The following is a 26,512-nucleotide window of genomic DNA, read 5'->3' as shown; positions in this document are numbered from 1 at the left end:
GATAAAACATATAATTTTCTACATTCAGTTGAAAAATTTAAGAAATGAAATCAATCTTCTCTCGAAATTTGCTCATTTCATTAAAGATCTAGACCGATTATTTTCTGCTATTTTATAATCCGAGATGGCAGAAGACACCGATCTACCTTAATTGATATTCAAACTTAAAGTAATGAAGTACATGAAAAAAGGATTTATAAAAAGTTTAAAATAGTTGGTTGAATGTATACACTATTTTGTTCATGTCGGTTATGGTAGTTTCTAGTGATAAACAGATCTAAATTAAAGATTTGACAGATGAAAAACAATTACAGTTCACTATTCGTGGTCAATATTTATACATAATCCAAAACGAAAGCATCATTTCTATTTAAAAATTTAGTGCTAATTATCTAATATTACAAACAAACAAACACTGTCTACATTTCTATAGAAATAAAATAAATTTAAATTATTATTATAATTACGAATGGATATTGGGATATAAATGTATCTTGAATGAAAATTCTCGCATTTTTACATGCAGAAAATGTGCAGTTTGTACGAAATTGAAGATGAAAAAAAATATTATTAGCCACTGTTCTGCAAATTGTAATTGAAGAAAAACTCTTATACTATCAAATAACGGCTGACTACAATTATATATAATGAATTCTTCTCCTGTAAAATGTAATTTTCAGCGCTTTTCTAGTGTATTGCTTTATCATGAATATGAATTGTACACTCAAATTATCATTTGCTTCGTCGTTGCCTAAAGTTTTTAATCGTAAATGCATGTACACGTGCTAAAAAATCATAGGCGGATCCAAGGGGGGGGGGGGGGGGGGGGGGGGGGGGGGGGGGGGCTCTGGGGCCCGGGCCGCCCTTTTGTGGGAAAAATTTGGTTCATTATAGAGGGAATCACTGAAACATGACTCTGAATCCGCCACTTAAAATTCCCCCGATACGTACGATAAGGCAAGGTTTTCGAAACTTCATTACCAAGTTTAGCTTCTTTGAGGCTTTTAAACTCATCTACAGGAGTTAAAAACAAAAAAATATATATAAAGCGCTACGAAATTAAAGCCTTACCGATATTTGTTGTGTTATCCTCATCTGACTTTGCGTTCATTGGACTCCTTAGAGTTGGAAGACCTTAAAATATATTACAAATTCTGTAAGCCTTTGTTATCCAAATAAGTCATTTACATTGACATATTCTTTCACCTAAAACTCGTTACCTTATCGGTTAATCTATTAGGAAAACTGTCACATATATCTGTAATAGTTCAGTAAGTTTATCTGTTTTCTCTTGTCGCCTTGCAAACATAAAGTTTGCCCAAGTCTATAAGATTTTAAAAGACGTTATGGTTATGAACAATATAAACACAACACATAATGGGCGTTTTAGGCTCTAAACGATGAAAGTGAAAAGTGACGTATAAAGTAAAACAACAAAAATATTGAACTCCAAGGAAAATTCAGATTTTGTAATTTTTGATATCAAAATTATGTAAAATAAATCAAAATTTACATTACGATATTGTCAAAATGTTTTGGTCAACAATCACCGAATGAAATATTTTGTGTCTGTTATACGTTGTGGATTCTCAATAAATGAAAAAAAACGTGCACAGAAGTTTTAGTTTAGTATGTATGCATACACTGATTCAATATATTCCGTAACATTATCATCACAACAACTCGTTTAATATGACTTTACCATATTTTGCTTTTACAATATTGATATCGGGTATACCTGATAAAGTGTACTGCAGAAACACGTTTCGTGTCGGTCTTACGGATATCGGTATCAAAGGTTTGTTTATCATCTGATATCTAACATGATATCAAGCACAACTTTATAATTTTGTTTTGTGAAGTCCCCAAAAATGTATACCACTCAGAGAAAAATCGATTATTTCCCTTTTAATATGGTAGACATGGATTATATCCCTTCAAGCATATCCTCAGGTAGTGTTCTACGATTGTTTGTTATTTCATAAGTTTCCATTCAGCCTGTTGTGAGGATTTGCGCTTACAAGGCACACAGTATAAAAACGGACACAGGCAGATAGACTGACAGACGGACAGACAGAGTAATTCTTATTTACCCCAAACACTTTATTTCCGGGGAGTGTGACACATGTACATGTGACAGTTTTTGATTTTATCTATTCAATAACACAGGTTATTGTTCTATATGAAAAAGTTATCATATTTGAAAAATTGCTAGATTTTGTATTTGAAAAAAATATGTGAAATTTCACAACATAATTGGAAATATATCCACAATAAAGAAAAAGCGGTTTTATTTATTTACTTTGACAAATGCTGGAGGATCTTCAATGATGTAACTAAAAGCTCACAAATCAGAAATAAGTGAAGACTGTCATCGATAAAACATTTAAAAACATGTGAATCAATAAATTCCATATATAGCTATTGAAGTGATCACCGTATCTCAAAAAAAATTCAATCTCCATACTAAAAGAAAAAGCTTCATACTCATGCATGGACGTAATCAAGTTTCGTCATTTTTTGTTTAATTTTTTAAAATACTTCAGAAAGAGAATTGGTTACAGAGTATGAAAGAAGAACAAAAAGTAAAAATAAAGCGCAATAAAATTGAAGCTTTACCGAAAATGTTTGTGTTTTCCTCATCTAAATCAGACTTTGTATTTATTGAACTCCCATAAGTTGTGCTACCTTAAATAATTTATTACAATTTATGAGATATGTAAATTTATAAAAGATGTAAGTAAAAAGTTACGTATCAGATTGTGCAATTATTGATATCAACATCATGTAAAATAAATCAAAATTCATATCACAATATTGTCACTTGCTTTACCTAATGTAAATTAAAATAAATCTAGTATACAATGAATAATTCTATTAACGATATTAGACCAAAATGCGCACATGCAACCGATTCATGCGATTCTGATGTATGAGAATTGGCGTGAAAACAGTTTCATTTTCTTATTCCTTCAGATACTTCGTCACTAAAACTAGATAGTTAAATTGCATTTAAAGTTTTAGATCAACAGTCACCGAATGAATCATTTTGTGTTGATTATACGTTATGGATTCTTTCTTAATAAATACACAAATGTCCACAGAGGTTTTAGTTTAGTATGTATGCATGTACTGGTTCAATATATTACTGAACATTATTATTAGAAAAAAACTCGTTTAATATGACTTTAATATATTTTGTTTTCAAAACATTGGTGTCTAGTATACCTGAAACAATGTATTCCAGAAACATGTGTCGTGTCGGTCACACGGATATCAGTATCAACAGATTTTTTTTATCAACTTATATCTAACTTGATATCAAGCACAACTTTATAATTTTGTTAATCATTTAGTTAATATTGTTGACTTTTCGTCGTTCGTTTTTGTTTGTTTTCTTTTGAAATAATCATGATTTTTATTGCCCCACTCGAAATCGTCTCTGTTCTTAGACTTTTGGAGTCCCGAAAGATATAAAACACACATATGCAATTCGATTATCTCCCCTTTAATATGTAAGACAGGGTTATATCCCTTTAAGTGTATCCATATGTAGTGTTCTACAATTGTGTCCTTTTTTCACCAGTTTGCATTCAGCCTGTTTAAGGAATTTGCGCTTAAAAGGCACATATTATATAGATGGACACAGGCATATAGACAGACGGATGTACGGCCGGACAGACAGAGTATTTCATATATACCCCAAACACTTTATTTCCGGAGGGTATGTAACATGTGGTAATCTTTGTTTCTATTGTTTCAAAAATACAAGTTTTTTTGTTATGAAAAATAGAAACACAACACATAATGGTGTTTTACGCTGTAAAAGATGTAAGTAAAAAGTTACGAATCAATTATTGATATAAACATCATGTAAAATAGATAAAAATTTATATCACAATATTGTCAATTGCTTTACCTGATGTAAATTAAAATTAATCTAGCATACAAAGAATAATTCTATTTAAAATTTCAAACCTAAATGCGCACATGCAACTAATTTATGCGATTCAACATTCACCGAATTAATCATTTTCTGTTAATATACGTTATGGATTCTTAATAAATTTACTTAATATTTTTGACTTGTTGTATGTTTTTGCCATGGTGTTGTCTGTTTTCGTTTGAAACTATGACACTCGCTATCTTCTCTCTTCGTAGACCTGTAAAGTACCTACAAATATGAACCACTCACAGGTAATTCGATTATCTCCCCTTTGACATGTAAGACAGGGTTATATCCCCTTAAGGATATCCTCATGTAGTGTTCTACAATTGTGTCATTTTTCAGCAGTTTGCATTCAGCTTGTTTGGAGAATTTGCGCTTACAAGGCACATATTATATAGACGAACACAGGCAGACAGACAGACATACAAACGGACGGACTTCTCAAATTGCTACAAACTATAAACAAACCTGTTGAACCTTTAGCTTGTGTCGATACTGATGTTATGTACGCCTCGTCATTCTTCCCGCTAGACGTTTGCTCTTGCGCATCTGTAGGATATATTAAACCTGTATTATCAAATGTTAAACAACAAAAGAAAACTGTATGGACATTTTTAATATAAATGAACTGTTAAACTAACATTTATGCATTTAAACATATTTTCTTTTGAAATAAAAACTTAGAAATGCATAGATGTGTAAATCAACGAAAAACTGCAGTAAAATGACGAATCGAAAATTTATTAACCGTTTCTACATATAAAAAGTTCATGGTGTGTTAACTCTTTGAATGCATGATTCGGAGGATGTCAATATACTGAATTTTCCTTATAAATGTTTTTTTAGTGTTACACTTTTTTTATTGTTCATTGGCTGTAATAATTCACAAAGCGTACAGCTTAAACGTAATATCCATTGGGTTAATTTACCAAATAGTTAAGGGAAGAACTTTTTGGTAAGATATAACCTTATTCGTTAGGTTAGTATTTATAATATAACAAGTTTAATGATTATTCCATATAGATTGTTAATTCACATACAGATCGCTTTAAAGCATACAACTTTCCAGAATCAACTCCGTAATCAATATTTTCCGTGTTCTATTTGAATTTAGACAAATAACAGCTTCAGCAAACGTGTGCGTTTTCGGATTGATATATGTCATTTAATAATCCTTTCTCCTGCAGAAGATGTAACCAGTTTATAAATTTTGGTGAGTATAAATATTTGGATGATCAATTCATCATTTCTATGTCGACGTGTTCTAAACATCAGTTTCAGTACTCCTCTTCACGTAGCATGTATATTTACATTTTAAATGCAGAGCTCATATATCTTTTGAATTTATGTTACATTTTGTTGACAATTTTCTGAGAAAATGCCCATATTTGGCTTGTCAACAATTAATGTACTTTACACATTTAAAATTATTGTATCAGAACATCTTATTGAAATGAACGTATATTATCTGTCTATCAATATATACACAGAGAGAGAATGCTACAGGACAGATTTTGGACAAGAAAATTAAAAACGTTGCCTCCAAATGAGTTCAATGAAAAGATAATGTTCAAATTTCGCGAACTAACCACAGCAGCTGGATGTTGTGGTTTCAGTTTGGATCCATAAATACGCAACCTCCGATGTAAATACCAAATTTGCGTGAACTTTGAGATTTTATAATTATACAAGCGTGGTTCGGTTTTTTAATTTGTATAACGTTTAAAATTGTTTTCGGAAAATCAGAATAGATTGATAAGATTCATTTTACATCATACTGATGAAGGATATAGGTAATCCAAATATTATTGATATTTGTATGTTCTCTTTTCTAATTTTGGTGTTGGAAAACGTTTTAGGCGTATATATAATTTATTTTTTGCGTACCGTATCGTTTTTATAACCATCCAAGGCCCTCGTAAGAAAGATCGTTGACTAATATCTAGACGTTATATATATCAAGAGTCTATCCTAAATTGAGGTAAATTATATGGCCTACCAAATACCGTTTCGATTCCTAACATCACTGAAGAGACATTAATTGTCGAAATCCGGATATGGTGTACAAATGTTTGCACCTCATGTTTGCGGTATACCATCTTTTCCGCAAGTTTATTGTTTTCTGTTTGGTAATAATTTAATAATAAGATCTATTTTGTTACATCTTGTGATCCGTTTATTTGGCAATCGCCAATGGCAGTCAGCAGGGTTTAAGAACATCAGTTGTTCGACCTGCTAGTCAAATGCGTTTTGTTAAAATATACTTTTTCACTTATTTTGGTCTTTTGGAAAATGTTGTTTGTGCTGTATTTAGACCCCTCTACCAAGAAATTTGTTTTGCATGCACACGTATAAAAATTGCGGTTTTTATCCAACGCAATCATAGGTTTGAACGTTGTTTTCAATTAAGACTTGTTTATATTTTTTCGTTTGGGCTTGTATTATATTTGCCTTTGGGTTTATATGATCCGTTCATCCTATTTTGACTCTTTCAGAATTCAAGAGTCTATCCTAAATTGAGGTAAATTATATGGCCTTCCAAATACCGTTTCGATTCCTAACATCACTGAAGAGACATTAATTGTCGAAATCCGGATATGGTGTACAAATTTTTGCACCTCATGTTTGCGGTATACCATCTTTTCCGCAAGTTTATTGTTTTCTGTTTGGTAATAATTTAATAATAAGATCTATTTTGTTACATCTTGTGATCCGTTTATTTGGCAATCGCCAATGGCAGTCAGCAGGGTTTAAGAACATCAGTTGTTCGACCTGCTAGTCAAATGCGTTTTGTTAAAATATACTTTTTCACTTATTTTGGTCTTTTGGAAAATGTTGTTTGTGCTGTATTTAGACCCCTCTACCAAGAAATTTGTTTTGCATGCACACGTATAAAAATTGCGGTTTTTATCCAACGCAATCATAGGTTTGAACGTTGTTTTCAATTTAGACTTGTTTATATTTTTTCGTTTGGGCTTGTATTATATTTGCCTTCGGGTTTATATGATCCGTTCATCCTATTTTGACTCTTTCAGAATTCAAGAGTCTATCCTAAATTGAGGTAAATTATATGGCCTTCCAAATACCGTTTCGATTCCTAACATCACTGAAGAGACATTAATTGTCGAAATCCGGATATGGTGTACAAATTTTTGCACCTCATGTTTGCGGTATACCATCTTTTCCGCAAGTTTATTGTTTTCTGTTTGGTAATAATTTAATAATAAGATCTATTTTGATACATCTTGTGATCCGTTTATTTGGCAATCGCCAATGGCAGTCAGCAGGGTTTAAGAACATCAGTTGTTCGACCTGCTAGTCAAATGCGTTTTGTTAAAATATACTTTTTCACTTATTTTGGTCTTTTGGAAAATGATGTTTGTGCTGTATTTAGACCCCTCTACCAAGAAATTTGTTTTGCATGCACACGTATAAAAATTGCGGTTTTTATCCAACGCAATCATAGGTTTGAACGTTGTTTTCAATTTAGACTTGTTTATATTTTTTCGTTTGGGCTTGTATTATATTTGCCTTTGGGTTTATATGATCCGTTCATCCTATTTTGACTCTTTCAGAATTCAAGAGTCTATCCTAAATTGAGGTAAATTATATGGCCTTCCAAATACCGTTTCGATTCCTAACATCACTGAAGAGACATTAATTGTCGAAATCCGGATATGGTGTACAAATTTTTGCACCTCATGTTTGCGGTATACCATCTTTTCCGCAAGTTTATTGTTTTCTGTTTGGTAATAATTTAATAATAAGATCTATTTTGTTACATCTTGTGATCCGTTTTTTTTGGCAATCGCCAATGGCGGTCAGCAGGGTTTAAGAACATCAGTTGTTCGACCTGCTAGTCAAATGCGTTTTGTTAAAATATACTTTTTCACTTATTTTGGTCTTTTGGAAAATGTTGTTTGTGCTGTATTTAGACCCCTCTACCAAGAAATTTGTTTTGCATGCACACGTATAAAAATTGCGGTTTTTATCCAACGCAATCATAGGTTTGAACGTTGTTTTCAATTTAGACTTGTTTATATTTTTTCGTTTGGGCTTGTATTATATTTGCCTTCGGGTTTATATGATCCGTTCATCCTATTTTGACTCTTTCAGAATTCAAGAGTCTATCCTAAATTGAGGTAAATTATATGGCCTTCCAAATACCGTTTCGATTCCTAACATCACTGAAGAGACATTAATTGTCGAAATCCGGATATGGTGTACAAATTTTTGCACCTCATGTTTGCGGTATACCATCTTTTCCGCAAGTTTATTGTTTTCTGTTTGATAATAATTTAATAATAAGATCTATTTTGTTACATCTTGTGATCCGTTTATTTGGCAATCGCCAATGGCAGTCAGCAGGGTTTAAGAACATCAGTTGTTCGACCTGCTAGTCAAATGCGTTTTGTTAAAATATACTTTTTCACTTATTTTGGTCTTTTGGAAAATGTTGTTTGTGCTGTATTTAGACCCCTCTACCAAGAAATTTGTTTTGCATGCACACGTATAAAAATTGCGGTTTTTATCCAACGCAATCATAGGTTTGAACGTTGTTTTCAATTAAGACTTGTTTATATTTTTTCGTTTGGGCTTGTATTATATTTGCCTTCGGGTTTATATGATCCGTTCATCCTATTTTGACTCTTTCAGAATTCAAGAGTCTATCCTAAATTGAGGTAAATTATATGGCCTTCCAAATACCGTTTCGATTCCTAACATCACTGAAGAGACATTAATTGTCGAAATCCGGATATGGTGTACAAATTTTTGCACCTCATGTTTGCGATATACCATCTTTTCCGCAAGTTTATTGTTTTCTGTTTGGTAATAATTTAATAATAAGATCTATTTTGTTACATCTTGTGATCCGTTTATTTGGCAATCGCCAATGGCAGTCAGCAGGGTTTAAGAACATCAGTTGTTCGACCTGCTAGTCAAATGCGTTTTGTTAAAATATACTTTTTCACTTATTTTGGTCTTTTGGAAAATGTTGTTTGTGCTGTATTTAGACCCCTCTACCAAGAAATTTGTTTTGCATGCACACGTATAAAAATTGCGGTTTTTATCCAACGCAATCATAGGTTTGAACGTTGTTTTCAATTTAGACTTGTTTATATTTTTTCGTTTGGGCTTGTATTATATTTGCCTTCGGGTTTATATGATCCGTTCATCCTATTTTGACTCTTTCAGAATTCAAGAGTCTATCCTAAATTGAGGTAAATTATATGGCCTTCCAAATACCGTTTCGATTCCTAACATCACTGAAGAGACATTAATTGTCGAAATCCGGATATGGTGTACAAATTTTTGCACCTCATGTTTGCGGTATACCATCTTTTCCGCAAGTTTATTGTTTTCTGTTTGGTAATAATTTAATAATAAGATCTATTTTGTTACATCTTGTGATCCGTTTATTTGGCAATCGCCAATGGCAGTCAGCAGGGTTTAAGAACATCAGTTGTTTACCTGCTAGTCAAATGCGTTTTGTTAAAATATACTTTTTCTCTTATTTTGGTCTTTTGGAAAATGTTGTTTGTGCTGTATTTAGACCCCTCTACCAAGAAATTTGTTTTGCATGCACACGTATAAAAATTGCGGTTTTTATCCAACGCAATCATAGGTTTGAACGTTGTTTTCAATTTAGACTTGTTTATATATATATATATATATATATATATATATATATATATATAAATATAGTTTCAACATGTTCAATACGTCAAATATGAATGTCATAGTCACATCGTATGTGACCATTCTGCACTTTAAGTTCCCAGATTAAAGCAGGTGATTCATTTATCAATAAAATTAAAATACTTTTTGAAAGGCTTCAATAAGTTTACTTTTATTGGACTATCAGAGGTCAAACAAAGGCTCTTAATATACCTCCTCCTTCTTCAACGTTTAAAATTTCTTGTTTCAAGTCCGCTTCTTTAATGACTAATCTTTTAAGAAACTTTAGAGGAAGGAAGATAATTCGTACACGGCATACTGATTTGTCTCATATCATCGATTGTTCGTTGGAACGATATGGCCTGGAATTTGAAACAATTGAACAGATGCTGTTTTATTACCAAAGACACAAAATTTTGTAAATGTACATTTTAAATTATATGCGCTGTATTTTACTGATAAAAGGCATGTACATACATAGTACTATGCATTTTTTTAAAAGACATTAATAAGTTTGCCAAACTTCATAGAATATCATGACACTCTGACAGATTAAATGATAATATCTGAAGCAAAATTTTTAAATATATCTATTTTTTATATGTGAGTATTTAATTGATAGATCGACTTAGTTTTTGCAGGTTTAATTATACGTAGAGACTAGATTGTTTTTAGTAATCAAGAATTAAATATTATGGAATTAATCTTCTTCAAGATCAAGAAATAGCATACACAGAAAAAAGCCTCTTTTTATTTTTATTTTGCTGTATTTGTTAACATTTGTAAAACATTACTCTTTTACACTGACATCAGCAATCGTAAGCGAGACACAGGCTTAATTTTCAAATGTCATTCTTCAACTTTTTATATTTTGGAGAATTTTACCAATCATTTAGATATTTGTAGATTATTTAACAAATGTTTTTGAAAAAATTAAACACATTTCTATATATTTTATAAGTATATTTGTCAAATTCGTACAGATTCCTTGCATATTAGTATGATATATAACAAATATTTCAAATCACATCACACCTTATGTTTTACATGCTTATAATAAAATCGGACACTCCAGGATGACCGCCAGATTTATCCTTCGTATTCTTGTTCAAATGCGGTTGAGGGAGGGGGGTAGTGTCGGGGAGGGGTCTTATATACTTAAATCGGCAAAAGTATTCATTTATTGAACTTGATTGATTGATTTTTCGTTTTTAATTGCTACTTTACATGTTTGTCCAATTATGTAATCTCATTCTATTTTAATATAGCACCGACAAGTTTTGAGATATCCACAAATTGTATTTTCTGAAACTTCAAATACAAATTCTCGTCATTATGATAAGGAACAATTTGATAGATGATTAAATGTTTCATGTGGAAGTGATTTTCAATCAACCATAAATCTTTCTATGTGAAAAATATTTCTCATGATTGCAAGATAGTTCATTTGATCTAAAAACATAAAACAAATTTATCGTTTTCCGTATTTAATTTTGAAATAGTGACTCTGAAATTAAACAATTTGATATGAAAAGATTTCTCCCACCACGCAACCTGTGGTAACCCTCTCTGCTGTAGCTAACAAATTGCTCGATACAGTTCTATGAAATGAGTGAAAACTAAAGTGGCATAAATACTTACAACACAATGAATGCAATTGATTGCGGCAGTTTTCAGTTTCAAAACTGGAGCCAGTTGCAGAAATTACTAACTTCATGCATAACGCATCTTTCGGTAAAGAATCTAAATGATATCAATATGATTATTAACATAATTAATTTTAGAATGATTAATATGTGATGCTTAAACAAAGCATTTTGTCCTTAAATAGTATCATGATTTAAACAAAGAAATGTGAACTATATGTCTGAAAACTGTATATTCAAAAATCAAAAACAACATTAGAATGAATAAATATATAAATAAAACAATTAAATCAATAGGTTTAATATCCACTGTTTAAACGTTTCTGAAACGTATGCAGCTCGAAACATTGATAAAACAATATGGTTCATGGATATTAAAATAAGGAGATGTGGTATGATTGCCAATGAGACAACTTTCCACCAAAGTTCAAATGAAGTGGATGTAAACAATTATAAGCAACCGCACGGCCTTCAACAATGATAAAAACCCATACCGTATGGTCGGCTATAAAAGTCCCCGACATGACAAATATGAAACATTTCAATTGAGAAAACTAACTAACTAAGTTCATCTATATTGTAATATATCATTACAGTGTTACTCGATGCAATTACATTGTTCATCTGAAAATGGTTATAAATATTATGCATTAGAAACCCCAATTTTGTTTTCGTCGAATACAAATTATAACCCAAAATATTTTGCTTTAGTTGTTAAATGTTTTAATTTCACATCTTCTTACTCAAGAAATTTAGATAAAAGTGTTTGGCATCCATCCCACCGAGTAAGAAATAAATGACACCAAACATATTGTTCATTGTGTCTTTTATTTTAACTTAATCTAGTAACTGACTATGAAGTTCGTCTTAGAACTAAACTTTTCGACAAAGGAGAAAATTTCAGCTTTCCAATTGTGATTTTCCTTTTTTTTGTAGAAAAATTTCAGTAGTATCAGCATATAGGATAAATATCTGAACAAAGATACCAATTGAAACGATACTTAATTTTATGTTGATTAGTTGTTGGCATATCCTACCGCTTTCGATCAGGAACACGCCTCTATCAACCCATCTCTAAAACATTAGAACCCTTCAATGCTACGCTGAGAAGTTTATTTTTTATGGGAGTTTTTTCAAGTTAATTGTATTTTCAGCTGAAAAACAAATTGTTAGGTGGATTTCTGATTCTAGTGACATTTATTTTCTGTTATCTTTTCTTCCAAATTTTAGCTCTCGTAACCGTTTACGGCCAAACATTTTAGGGACCAATTGAAGCAATAATTAAAAGTCCAACAGACGATCCATAAATCGGATCTTCAGATGAAGAAAGCATGGGTCTTGTGGGATGTTTTTTTGGAGTGCAAATTTCGATCCCTCAAACAAAGTTTTGCTTTACAGTTATTAAAAATTAAACTGAAAAAAAAAACAACAATAAATTGACATTTAACAATAAAAGTTACAGGGAGAACTGTGGCGTAGCTAGGCGGAAGCTCGGAAGCCATGGCTTAAACATCGTTCGTCAAAAAAAAAAAAAAAAAATAAAAAAAAAAAAAAAAAAAACGAGCTAGAGGTATGAGAGAAAGGGAGGAGACGCCGAGTGAGAGAAAGTGAAGGGGGGAATAAATGGGCACTGTGCGGTTAAATAAACAAAAAGTTGTAGAAGTCAAGGAGTCAATATCACTTCTCGGACTCCCGGCGTTCGTTCCCATCACCAGTGCTTTATTTTCCCTCTATTTATAGCAGACGAATCTTGTGTCGGCAGGGTGTTCTGCTATTTACAATGCAACGCAGAATTGCCAATGCATGTGACCAATTCCACCGCTGAATCAACGCAGTTTCAGTGTAATGTGACGGGTTAAAACATATCTGCGTTATACGATGACAACCGAACGACTTTCGAGGCTATAGATGTATCCTTCACGCGTACAAGCAGACGTCCATTGATAAAGTAATTGAAAGTAGGCTTGCTTTTTTGTTGGTGAGAGAGATTGACTCTGACTCTTTTAATAATTTATATCCACACAAACAATTCAAACGAGAAAATGATATATGTACAAAATAATGAAAGAAAAACAAAATATGATACAGCAACAAACGACAACCATTACACAGAATTAAATGCTCCTGACTTGGGACAGGCACATACCGAATGTGGCGGGCTAAACTAATTTGAAGGCGCCATCCTGCCCTAACCTGAATATATTGTTTACATCTTATCTCCAAACAATTTTTAATGGTGTGGTTTTTGTCGAGCCTGCGACTTTTGTCACAAACGCGAGACATGGCGATCTTTACATTCCGTCGTCTTCGGCGGCGGCTGCGTCCAGAAATATTTACTGTGTAGTTAAAGTTTTTGAAATTTTATTAACTTTCTTAAACAACCCTGGATTTCTACCAAACTTGGACAGAAGCTTGTTTATGATCATAGATAGTATTCAGAGGTACATTCTCCAAAAAAAAAAATCCTTATTTTTCGTATTTTACTTTTAAATGGACTTAGTTTTTCTGCCAGTTAACATTACATTCACTCTGCGGTTAAAGTTTTTAAAATTTCAATAACTTTCTTAAACTATCCTAAATTTCTACCAAACTTGGACAGAAGCTTGATTATGATCAAAAGCTAGTATCTAGAAGGAAATTTAAAAAAAAAATTATTTCCTTTTTTTCCGTATATTACTTATATATGGACTTAGTTTTTCTTCCAAATAACATTACATACAGTCTGCAGTTAAAGTTCTTAAGACATTTATTAGATTCTTAAAGTAGGCGAGACACTGGTCTTAGTAAATATAACTTTTATATCCGTCTGGAATCTTCTGGTTTTTACAGTTTCTTTGAGGAACAATATATATTTTTTCACAAAATTATCTGACTTGTATCAAACAAAAATGCTTTTGACTACACCTTAACATTCAATATTTTCAGTTAATATTTGTGGGTCTAAAACCCTAAAACCCAGGAACTTCCGGGGGCTTTGCCCCCTGGCCCCCTACCAGGGCTTTGCCATGGACCCACTGGGGGCCTCAAGCGGCCCCAAGACCCCCTGCCAATTTGGGCTTCACCTTCAGCATTTGTCTAGCTACGCCACTGGAGAAAATAGACATTTAGTGATTTCAGTTGAACTCACAGATGTACGGATGCGTGAAATATTGAAACATATATTAAATACATTAAAACATAAAGTTACTTTTTGGTTTTTCTCAAGATAAAGAGACCACCGTTTTCTCCATCACAAGGAGAAATGGAAGAAATACTCGAATTTTTCAAATTGCAAACACTGCCCACGTAAACATATAATTTACGAACATACTCGCAACACATTTATTAATAAAATCGCCAAATATAATACTAGCAATATCTTGGGACGTATCAGCACTTAGAAAGAAAATATCTGGTTCCTTTTATGCCTAAAAGGCTTTTTTTTAAAGATGAAGATCTGTTAAAAGAAAATCAATAAAAGAGAAGAGAAACCATTGAATTCATTGTAACAACAACTCTTCAACAGTAAATACAAAGGCACTAATAAAACACAGGAAAGAGTGAAAAACGTGGAGTATCTAAAATATGTAGTAATCTTTACAAGGCAACAAAATGTACAAGAATCTTGAACATGAAAATATATATAGACATTTAGATCTCGTTTAGAAGACTATGTAATTTACTAAACAAAGAAATAAAAAGGAAAAAAAAAATTGGCGTATGGCAAATAAAGGCAACAGTAGTGTACCGGTGTTCGAAATACATGTAAAATGCATAGAACATTTTATTACACTTAATTAAGATAAAAAATCATTTGGACATCCGTTATTAACGTCCGCTCCATAGCACATCCAGTGGCATATAAAGTATTATTATAGAATAAATCATATGTGTTTGTCATATTTATGATTTTATATAAAAGGTTAAAATGCATATACCATTTGCCCATACAATTTTTTCAGCGACATGATTTCCAATCCAAAACATCTGTTCGCTTTGGCTACACAGAGACGAAAAACTAGTTGTAGTGTATGTCCGAAGCTGCAAACCCATTTCTTGACAATTTTGTTGTGCGGCGTACCATGATGCAGTTTCATTAGGACACTTATCCTTATAGGATTGATCTAAAATAATTCAAAATATGCAATGTATAACGTTCCCATCTTTTTTAAATGAAAATACGAAGTAAAATAAGTTTATACTATTAGCATATAATGGTTTTTACGGACCTATTTTCAAATTATATTATTTAACGTGCAAAATGATGAAAAGTCGTTTTACATAGATTAAGGCGACAGTACTTTACAGATTTTCAAATCTCGTAACTCGATTAAGAAGAGACAATCATGGTAACAAACAAAAACTGAAGAAATCACATGAATCCCAAAAGGAGCGATGTACTTTAGGCTATGACAAGTACATCGATTTTAATTAGTTAACATAAAACTTGGAAATTTTATATATAGTTTTGATTTTTGGTGGACGTCTCCAGCATTTACAGTTTTTCATTTTCATCTGTTACGATAAATTTAAATAATAGTATATATCGCTTTTCGTCCGAAATTAATTATACATGTCCAAGACTAACTCAAATGTCAACCCGATATCGAAATTATATCGATAAACTTATTCATTCATGACATAACCAGTTGAAGATTTCGATACCGACACCAATGACAACATCTGATGTCGATATCATCAAAATCGATAATGTCGATGTCGATATTATCGTAATCGACCATGTCGACTCAATATCAACTCGATGATGACTTAAGATAATAAAATAAAAATAAGACATATCTAGCTGATCAAATTAGGACCGAATATAAAGATTGATATAGAGTGAGATGATGGCTGAATTGTAATGAATTTCTTTCTTCATTGTATTAAAACAAGACAATCAAGTGGTCACCTCTCCAAATTTCTGATCCTTAAAAAAAGAAATTACTGTATAATAATAATTCTTTAAAAAAAAACAAGTTTCATTTGGTTGTATAACGTTGACATGGTTATTCAGGTGAAAACTAGTTGAAATATGGTTACATACAAAGACCGTTAAAATATTGACTGTTTCATATTATAAACAGGGAAAAGATGGTTTACTTATTGATTAAAATTAGATTTTAACTTGATTTGAATAGTTTCGAGTACTCTAAGATAGGTGCTTTTTATAATTTTTCTTGTTGTTGTTGTTCTTCTTTCCTACCTGATAAGTCAAGCGTTTTCAAACTGATTTTCACATTTTGCTTATATGTTTTGATGCTACACCACCAATTTAGATTTAAGGGGAGTGGTGAGAATATTTAACCTTGCACATCCCCAATGTGACTCACCCTACTTTGGAGCTCTCGTCGACATCTTAAACAGAAGAACCCAGAAAACTCAAAAGTCAGGAATATTGCAGTTGTTTTCCATTCGTTTGATGTGTTTGAGCTTTTGATTTTGCCATTTGATAAGGGACTTTCCGATTTGAATTTTCCTTGGATTTCGGAATTTTTGTTATTTTACTTTTTGCTTATATAGATAACTGTAGCAGATGTATATTTGGATCATAATTTGTCGATATCGACATTTTAAACAGACGACCCAGGAGAAACAAAATTGTCTATATATATATATATATATATATATATATATAACTTCAGCAGATAGACATTTGTAACATAATTTGTCGATATCGACATATTTAACAAACGTACCAGGAGAAACTAAATTATCTATATAGATAACTGTAGCCGATAGACAATTGGGCCATAATTTATCGATATCGAATCGATGTCGTCGATAGATGAATATAGTGTAAACTCATTGAAACAAAAAATCAGTTGAGGAAAATTGTAAACGTCTAGTTTGAAATTGTAGAAGCAAAAGTTAATGAAGAACATAAACTAAAGTATATGAAATTAACAGATAACGTCATGAAGAAATTTCTTAAATGTTGATAAGAAATTGATATTGTCGAGATTCAGCTTATCAGATAAACAAGAAAAACTAAATCGTCTTCATAGATATTGTATCTGACAAACATTTGAAAATAAATTGTCGATATCGACAACTTAAACAGTTGTTTAACAAAAAGAGACGTGCCAGGTATATAATTTAACTGACAACATCGAATCGATATCGATATGAAATAACAGATAACGTCATGAAGAAATTTCTTTAATGTTGATAAGAAATTGATACTGTCGAGATTCAGCTTATCAGATAAACAAGAAAAACTAAATCGTCTTCATAGATATTGTATCTGACAAACATTTGAAAATAAATTGTCGATATCGACAACTTAAACAGTTGTTTAACAAGAAGAGACGTGCCAGGTATAAAATTTAACTGACAACATCGAATCGATATCGACAGCTGATGTTTTGTTTGCTGCGACGCATATAGTAAAAGGTTCAAATTAATATCGATACGGTTTCGTCGATGTCGTGGATATCGAAACAACATCGTGTCTTAAACAAACCTCAAGTTAATAAATATATGAAAAGTAAATAAACACGTATTCTCGAAAATTTGCCCTTGAGTACACTTGCGAATTTTGTTGTTAAACATGAAGGAGTGAATTAGTTTTCTTTGTTGAAACAATTATTATTGAAAAAAGTAGAACAAAAATCCTTAATTGTTTGACAAGTTAATTTCTCGACATTTCATTTGTTTTTCTTTTGTATCATTTCCGTTCCGTATCGAAGGTTTGTTTTACAAGTTTAAGTAAACCTGTTAATGCTGCATTTTTTATGAATAAAAATTATTTTTTCACCGATAAATTCAGACTCTAGATTTGTTTTACAAATTGAGATAATAGAAATCAAAAGTTGTTGTATTGCGTCTGTGTGTCATGTAGCCTTGAAATGAAAGTAAATCCACTTTTGAAAGTTGCTATAGTTTTGGTGGATTTAAAATGTGTGTTTGATTCTTAAATTATTAGCTCATTTGACATGTGTGAGAACACACTAGCTCATTTCTAGGAAACTGTTAAACCAAGGGTTCCCAGTGGCGAAACTGAAGTAATTCCTTCGAAAAGTTTACTGACTTCATCACGAGTTTCTTGGCGGTTATGGAATATCGGTATAACAGGTGACGACGGATATGTTCCAATTGACGTAACCAGAATCACATCATTGTTTCCTCGAGTGTGACATCATCAAATTATACTTATTTTCGACGAGTTTGTACACAGACAAATTATGCTCACGTGATTTGAGATGAAATTCACGTGAGATTAAAGTGAATCTCAAGTCATGGGATATTCATGTGAGTAAAATGTCCCTTTGTTCTTACATGGATTACGACGGGAGGCACTTGTGGAGCAGCATCTGCTTACTCCCGCCGGAGCACTTGAGATCTGATTTCATTGGTAGGTTCCTGTTGTTCAGTCTTTCGATTTCTGTGTTGTGGTTTGTATTGTTTCTTTTTGTTGTTTTTCGTTTTTTGCCATTGTGTTGTCGGTCTGTTATTTACAAATTAGGTTGAAATCACTTTGGTATCTTCCGCCTCTCTTCTTTGTCTATGTGAACGGCACCTCCTTTTAATTTGTTTACTTAATTCCTGATTACAGATTATATTTCAAATTCACAAAACTAAGCATTACACTAATTTATCAATAGACCACTTTCGAGTTCGTTGCATTTCCGTCAAAAACTTTGGTTTCATGAACATCATTCGTGCGGTTAGGGGCATCGTCACTTCCTTCCAATGTTGAGCGAGCGGTTGAAAAATATGATGCTATATTGCACGAATTATTCGACAAATCAAATTCTTATAATTGATTATCAGCACTGCTGTCATTAAGATTGTGATTAAGTACCTACGGAACAAACATTATTTCTAGTTTATCCTGCATAATGACGATCACGAAGACGATCGATGAACTTTAATAGTGCAAGGATACAAACGGGCCCCGCTATCTGGCAAATGAGTCATAAAGTGCGCACATAATTGACCAACTTTTCCGGTGAAGGACATTACTCGAGAGTGGTCTGTTATATTTTTTGTAACGTAGCAATTCGCAGTAGTAATTTTTTAAGTCTTTCAAACTCAGGATTGTGAAATGACGACGGATATGTTCCAATTAAAAATAAAAGTTGGTTGATAACAATTACATGTAAAATTTGAAAACATACCAGACATATTATATCTTTCGCAAATATACATCCGCTTAGAACTGCAAGTTGTGTAAGAGAAACGGTGTTGCATTTTGTCGTCGAACTCTAACTGTGCACATGTGTTTCCAACTTTGGTGGCGGAAATCCTTCCTAAAAAATGTTTTAACACGATTAACTATGATAAATTTAACAAAAAATGTTTTGTGAAAAATAAACATGAATGAAGCCCAAAAGAAATGCGTTGACATTACTCAGTGCTTATTTTGAGATATATGCATCACACATAATCGTTTTCATAGCTTCATTGCAGAAAGATTATTATTAATGAAAAAAATAAGACACGTTAAAATCGTTTTATTTTTACATTTGTTTCGCTTTATCTTTTTATTTATTTATATCAATAAACGTTAACTTTACGAATCATTTGCAAAATTTACAGTTCATTGTGTGATTATAAAATCCCCATAATAATGATAACTATAAACATAATAATAGTAACAATTAGGGACAAAACAATGTAGATGTTATAGTAATAACCTGAACCATACTTGTTATTACTTTAAATACACTGTATAAATCGTTTCCATTGACAACTGACGCACCACCGCACAAGTCTTCACTATTTCCAGCACAAGATTGGTTGCAAGTACCAGTATTTTCTTGTAATAGTAGTTTATACAGCTGTTTATTAAATTTTTTCTCTGGAATACACAGACACTCTCTCCCCTAAACAGATATGTATACACATAAAATATAGTACTTAGATATAATTCAAATATAAAAACCTTCCCCAAAACCTTCTCCCCACAAACAAAAACCAAAAACAAAAGCCCCGGAAACCGCAAAGAAAAACATTATTGTTTTTTTTTTTATGAAAAAAAAGTTAATGTTGGTATTAAATTATAATCCTGGTACCTTTGTTAACTATTTACACCACTGGGTCGATGCCGCTGCTGGTGGAAGTTTCGTCTCCGAGGGTATCACCCGCCCAGTAGTCAGCACTTCGGTGTTGACATGAATATCAATTATTTGGTCATTTTTATAAATTTCCTGTTACAAAACTTTGAATTTTTCGGAAAACTAAGGATTTTCTTATCCCAGGAATAGATTACCTAAGCCGTATTTGGCACAACTTTTTGGAATTTTGGGTCCTCAATGCTCTTCAACTTTGTACTTGTTTGGCTTTATAACTAATTTGATCTGAGCGTCACTGATGAGTCTTATGTAGACGAAACGCGCGTCTGGCGTATTAAATTATAATCCTGGTACCTTTGATAACTATAAGAACTGGGGACATGTATACAACATATAAATTCAACATGTACATGCAGCAATACACATTTATATTGTTGTAGGAAAAAAGGGAAGTTCCGTAATAGTTATACACCGAGGGATAGGTGTGTCTGGATAAGAAAGGTTTTCTTATCCAGATTCGCCGTATCCTGAGGTGTATAACTAACTTACACCCCATGCTAAACCCTATATTTCTTAACATTGATTACTAAATGAAAAAGAATGGATATCTTATTTATTTACAATATCAAACCATGATTTATAAGTAAGAATTTTATTTTACATGAAACCCTACTAGTAACCTTACTTTGGCTATCTTCGTTCAAACTTTGACAAGTGAGTAGGTTTTACAAATGTCAAAGTTGCTGTTTTGCATATTCCCGTTAAATCCTTGTGCTAATATGGATCAGCAGGCCAAGGTTGACCGTTTCGTGCATTCTTATTACAAAAAAAAAAATACATCAGGGTCCTTGTAAGCAGTTGTCAATATGGACGGGTATAAGACGGACGACATTTTGAGTCAAGCGTTGGATTTAGTAAACATGGTAGAAGAGACTAAAGATAAAGGCAATATTATAACTCAAAGTACTTACCTGTATCAGGTTAATGAAGGTAATCATAAATGTATTTTATATATTACGGTTTTAAACCCCCCTCTATTTTCAAGTATAAACAAACATTCATATTCGGACATACTAAGGATATGTGTGTCTGGATTAGAAATCTACAAAAATACAGATTGAATATTTAGGAACTCCCTTTTTGTGGGGCAATCCAGGGATGGAGGTCCGGGAGTTAGAATCTCTGTTTATTTAAAGACCAATGCTTAATAATAGAGATATATGACAGGGATCAGTGGCGGATCTAGGGGGGGGGGGTTCCCGGGTTTGGAACCTCCCCTTTTTGTGACGATCAATGCATTTGAATGGGGAAACATGGTTGGAACCCCCCTTTTTAACCTGGGTTGGGAACCCCCCCTCTTTTTAAAAGTGACTGAATCCACCCCTGGGGATCAAAAGTTTTATTTTCAAGCAAAGGAGTATTTAAAGGATTTTTTTTTAATTCAAAATAGATGCTTAATACTTTTTTCGCTATTTGAATTTCAAATATCGAAACAATTTAAAAAAAAAAATGAATTTCCTAAAATGGGTTTTTTTTAATATCTTAAAACAACTAGTTCTCACTATTAGTAATTTCTTTTGTTCATGCTATTTAAAAAAGTAATCAATTTCTATGGTTATGAATAACAATGGACTGTGTTTTCGGGATGTAGAAGCAGGGGTTTCCAGAAACCCCGCTCGTCACACCCTGTGGTCAAAATCCATTGTTCTTCGTTACAAAGATCTATTCAATTTATACTTGTTTCAGAAATAGAAACTATAAGGTATAACAATAGAACTGGGGTGTAAATATTGTTACAATGGTATAAAACCATAGCATGATTAAATTTCTTAGGCTTCAGACTTATTTTGATTACTTGTCTTACCCTTAGAAAGATGAAGTCTACACTTTTATCCGGACAAGCCATTAAACATTCAAAAGCCGAATTGTACTCAAATGAGAAGACACCACGATTAAAATCATTCTTTACACTAGCATTCAAACTATAACATCCTAGAACAAAAATAATCATTATAGCATACTGTAAATTCACTTATTTTCGTGGGTACCAATTTTCGTGGATTAAGGAAAACTAACATGTTCGTGGATATTTAATTTCGTGGTTTTGCCGAAGTTTGCATACAAGCCTATTGGAAATTTGTTATCGTTGAACATTTAATTTCGTGGTTCACCTTGACCAACGAAATCCACGAAAATTGGTATACAACGAATAATAATGAATCCACAGTAAAAGATAAAAAAAAAAAAACGTATGCTTACATCCTATATTGACAGTTTATTAGATATGAGATACACTGGCATTACGAGAAACATAATTCTGAATTTGTTTAAGTTGTTTTCATTTTTAAAGCAAATAGTATATTTTTTAAATTGTGTAAAATATAAAGATTCGATTAAATAATTTGGATGATTGATGTAGTTGGATTTTATCAAAGACAACAACAACAAAAAAATAATGTGTTATGTAGCAGAATATCAAGTTCAGTTACACAAAATGTTTGTCACATAATAGTTCGGTTTTCCTTAGATAACCAAATTATGAGGATTCCGTAAACATAGTTAAACTTGGTTAAATCTTCGATAAGAGAATTCCAAATTTACTATAAGGAACCCTTCTTTCAGAAGGAATGCATTAACTATTTAAACACTCCCATGCAGACTAGCTACTTCATTTTTCTCGCCCAGTGGCAAACAATGAAATTTATATAAAACAAATGTTTTAAATTGATCATATTCACATATTCAATCAAATCGGTAATTCAACATATCAAACTAAATAAAAACAGCAATCACTTCATGCAATTGAAGCAAGTATAGCTAGTCGTAGGTTAGTGATCTTTTGATCTTTTGAATGGTTTTAATTCTTGTTCGACAATCCTACTCCTGGACAACGACCTTTTTGGTTGAAACGTTATATAGCAGTTATTTTCAGTCCTTCATTTTTTTTATTCTTCTTTATATGTTACTGGCTATACCTTTGACCAATTTTTATTTTAATGATTTGTATTAATTAAATTTATTGGTCACTTGACGAAACGGTCAAATGATTGTTAACTATAAACACGTGTTTGTGTTTATAGTAAGTACATTTTTATGTGTTTATGCTAATTCTGATTGGATGGCATGTACTCACAATGCGGCTGTACATCGGTATATGCAGCTCATAAAATTTGCGATAAGCAGACTGAGTATTATAAAAGGGGTCGTTGAACCTTTTGTGGTAATTCGAAGCAGCCAAACCAGTCTATGAAGTAGCAGTTCATAACTATGAGTACCCACCCACACTTTTTAATTTGATTATTTGTATGTGGGTATATAATTATATTAACTTTAAGTAATATGTATTTTCCTCATTTGTAGATAGATTTTGATTGTGTTGATGCTTTATAAGCCTGGATTTGTAGTGTATGGCTGTGTTCTGTGAAGTTACATTAGTGTGATAATATTTATTGAAATAAATAAATTAAAGACTGTTATACCTGTAACCACATTTATCCTATTCGTGTTGTTTTATTTATTAAATGATTTGAATTGTCTTTGTTTGAGCTTTGCAAATTAGAATATAATTATCATAACCGCTACGCAACAATCATGTTGTTATTTACAATGACCATAATGAGACATTGTATTTTCTACATCAAATGAGAGTTACAAGTTTTAAAAAGTACAATCACAACATTACTGAACTCCGAACAAAATTCAAAAAGGAAAGTCCCTAATCAAGTGGCAAAATCAAAAGCTAAAACACATTAAACGAATGGATAACAACTGTCATATTCCTGACTTGGTACAGGCATTTTTTTATGTAGAAAATGGTGGATTGAATCTGGTTTTATAGCTAGCTAAACCTCTCACTTGTATGACAGTCGCATCGAATTCCATTATATTGACAACGATGCGTGAACAAAACAAACAGACACAATAGGTAAAAATGTCAAAAATAGGGGTACAGCAGTCAACATTGTGTTATCATCTTAATCACTATAAAAACAAACAAATGTAACAAAGAAGCACAAAAAGGCATACATCAAATTTAACATCCTCATTTTGCTTTTTTAAAGGAGAGCAAGCTAATGATTTGACTCAACTATGATCAGACTTTGGGTATTTAAAATATTGGATACAGTGTTTGGCTGTAATTTATTCCATTGAAGATTAATTTAGTAATTCACATTACTAACTTGTAATTTTATTATATTTAAAACAGATACGGTCAAATTATATAAAAAGGGCATTCAAAAATTTAAAAGTCAAAATCATCAGACAATATCATAGCCAAAATAAAAACGACTTAGGAACAAATAATAATAACAAACCATCACATAATAAGCTAAAGACTTAGCAACACGAGCCCCTCTTAAAATGGGTGATGAACTTTTTATTTAATTTACTTTTCAATTACTATAAATTGAAATGCACTCTTTTATACGTGTGATATAGAACTGTTCCTTTCCATGTTAGATTTGTTTTATATACATTTTCAGGTAGAAAAGGAATTCAACCAAAACGAAGCTTTTTGCGATATGTGGCAAATTATTATACAATTATTGCTAACCATTATCAATTTGATATCGAACAAATAAGGTTTTTTTTAATAAAACTATGAAGTTAGAATGAGAAATATTTTGTAAAAAAAGCAATCCACAGAATAACCAACTTTCCTATTTTATACCGTGTTCATTTTGAATGTTATATGAGTTGCAGTAATTTATTAAAGGATCAAATTCGGAGCTACACATCATAACAATGTTTTAATCAATTGTAGTTTTCAATAGCTACTTGTTACATTGGAGAATATATTTGAAAGGGTCTAAAGAAGACAAAAGCACACTGGCCCTTTGTAAAGGTTGAACCAAAGAATCAAAATTAACAATAAAGGCAATGTGTTTTAAATAACTGCTGAAAGTACCAGGAAAAAAGATGTTTATTAGATGGTTTACTTTTCGCACCAACATTAAGCCTATAATTGGATATATATTTTTTCTATCTTATGAATATCATTTGATGTTTTGATAAGAAGTATACTGCCTGATTCATGCATAAAATACTGAGTCTTAATATTTCAATCCAAGGAAGTGCACGATATGATCTATAAATGGTGAGAAATTCATAATTTGAGAATCAACTAAAAATTATTAGAGAAACAAATGGCTTAATTTCCTTTGACAAGTTACCCTTCTTTAAATCTTAAAATCTTATTTTTCAACAAACAAATTATAATTATTACCTATATTTACGATAACAGGTGATCGAAGTACGTATCCATAGATCCAATACTGCTGGCTCCCGAACCTTGGCTTATTTATGATTGTATCTGCGACACTAGAAACATTGCATGATTCAGGCTGACAGTCATTGAATATCTGATGCCAGTACGTTGGATCATCACAGGAACCAAAAGCTTCTGTCCATTGCAATTGGCGATCATTCGCTACAAGATTAAGTTGATCTGTAAATAAACCATGTATGGAATTTTAAATGTGTCTTGAAAATTCAACTTTATAACATCTATAAACATGTTACATCTGACCATTTACAATTAAAAACCAACGATTCCAAATGACATTTTTAACAGCTGTTTGCATTTCTTTCCTCATGATTTTATAAACTCCAACACATTAACTATATCCCTTCAAAATCAAATATATTTTAATGGTTAGATCCCATCTTGTTGATACCCATTCCAATGTCAACATATTCTTACTTATTTGGTTTCTTTGATATATATGAGTTATGTTCCCCTTCGAAAAAGCAATACCTGCTTCACATGTTTGACATACATTAATTTTATAAACAAATGTCTACTGACTGACGTCATAACATAAAGTCATTAAAGATACAATATTTTTAATTGAATACGTCAGACGCGCATTTTTCTTGACACAAGAGATATCCTTAGCGTTTGAATCTGACCAGAAGGAAGGCGAAATCAAATACAAAGTTGAAGAGAATTTGAAAAAGGCAAAAAAATCCAACAAATATAAAAAAAAGATGTGGTATGATTGCCAATGAGACAACTCTCCACAAGTGACCAAATGACACAGAAATTAACTGCTATAGGTCACCGTCACCGCACGGCCTTCAACAATGAGCAAAGCCCATACCGCATAGTCAGCTATAAAAGGCCCCGAAATCACAAATGAAAAACAATTCAAACAAGAAAACTAACGGCCTAATTAATGTACAAAAAAATGAACGAAAAACAAACAAGTAACACATCAACAAACGACAACAACTGA

At 32.0% G+C, this 26,512-nt stretch overlaps 1 protein-coding gene across 5 annotated transcripts in view; it reads right to left on the bottom strand.

Moving 5' to 3' along the window:
* LOC127707601 (uncharacterized) overlaps positions 1–26,512 on the bottom strand; it is a 33,358-nt gene that overhangs the window by 3,166 nt on the left and 3,680 nt on the right. For 2 of the 5 annotated variants that reach the window (XM_052212195.1, XM_052212197.1), the window contains exons 2-10: positions 25,501–25,722; positions 22,138–22,265; positions 19,907–20,084; positions 19,377–19,508; positions 15,192–15,377; positions 11,270–11,371; positions 4,418–4,498; positions 2,620–2,688; positions 1,072–1,134 (exon numbers count right to left, since the gene is read on the bottom strand). In XM_052212195.1, coding sequence (XP_052068155.1) covers positions 1,072–1,134; positions 2,620–2,688; positions 4,418–4,498; positions 11,270–11,371; positions 15,192–15,377; positions 19,377–19,508; positions 19,907–20,084; positions 22,138–22,265; positions 25,501–25,722 — 1,161 coding nt within the window. The remainder of the gene's footprint in view (positions 1–1,071; positions 1,135–2,619; positions 2,689–4,417; positions 4,499–11,269; positions 11,372–15,191; positions 15,378–19,376; positions 19,509–19,906; positions 20,085–22,137; positions 22,266–25,500; positions 25,723–26,512) is intronic. The other 3 variants (XM_052212198.1, XM_052212200.1, XM_052212199.1) reach the window with 3 other exon arrangements.

The sequence above is a fragment of the Mytilus californianus genome, unplaced genomic scaffold (assembly GCF_021869535.1).
Source record: "Mytilus californianus isolate M0D057914Y unplaced genomic scaffold, xbMytCali1.0.p SCAF_7, whole genome shotgun sequence".
NCBI lineage: Eukaryota > Metazoa > Mollusca > Bivalvia > Mytilida > Mytilidae > Mytilus > Mytilus californianus.
This window is presented reverse-complemented; position numbering and strand designations above follow the sequence as displayed.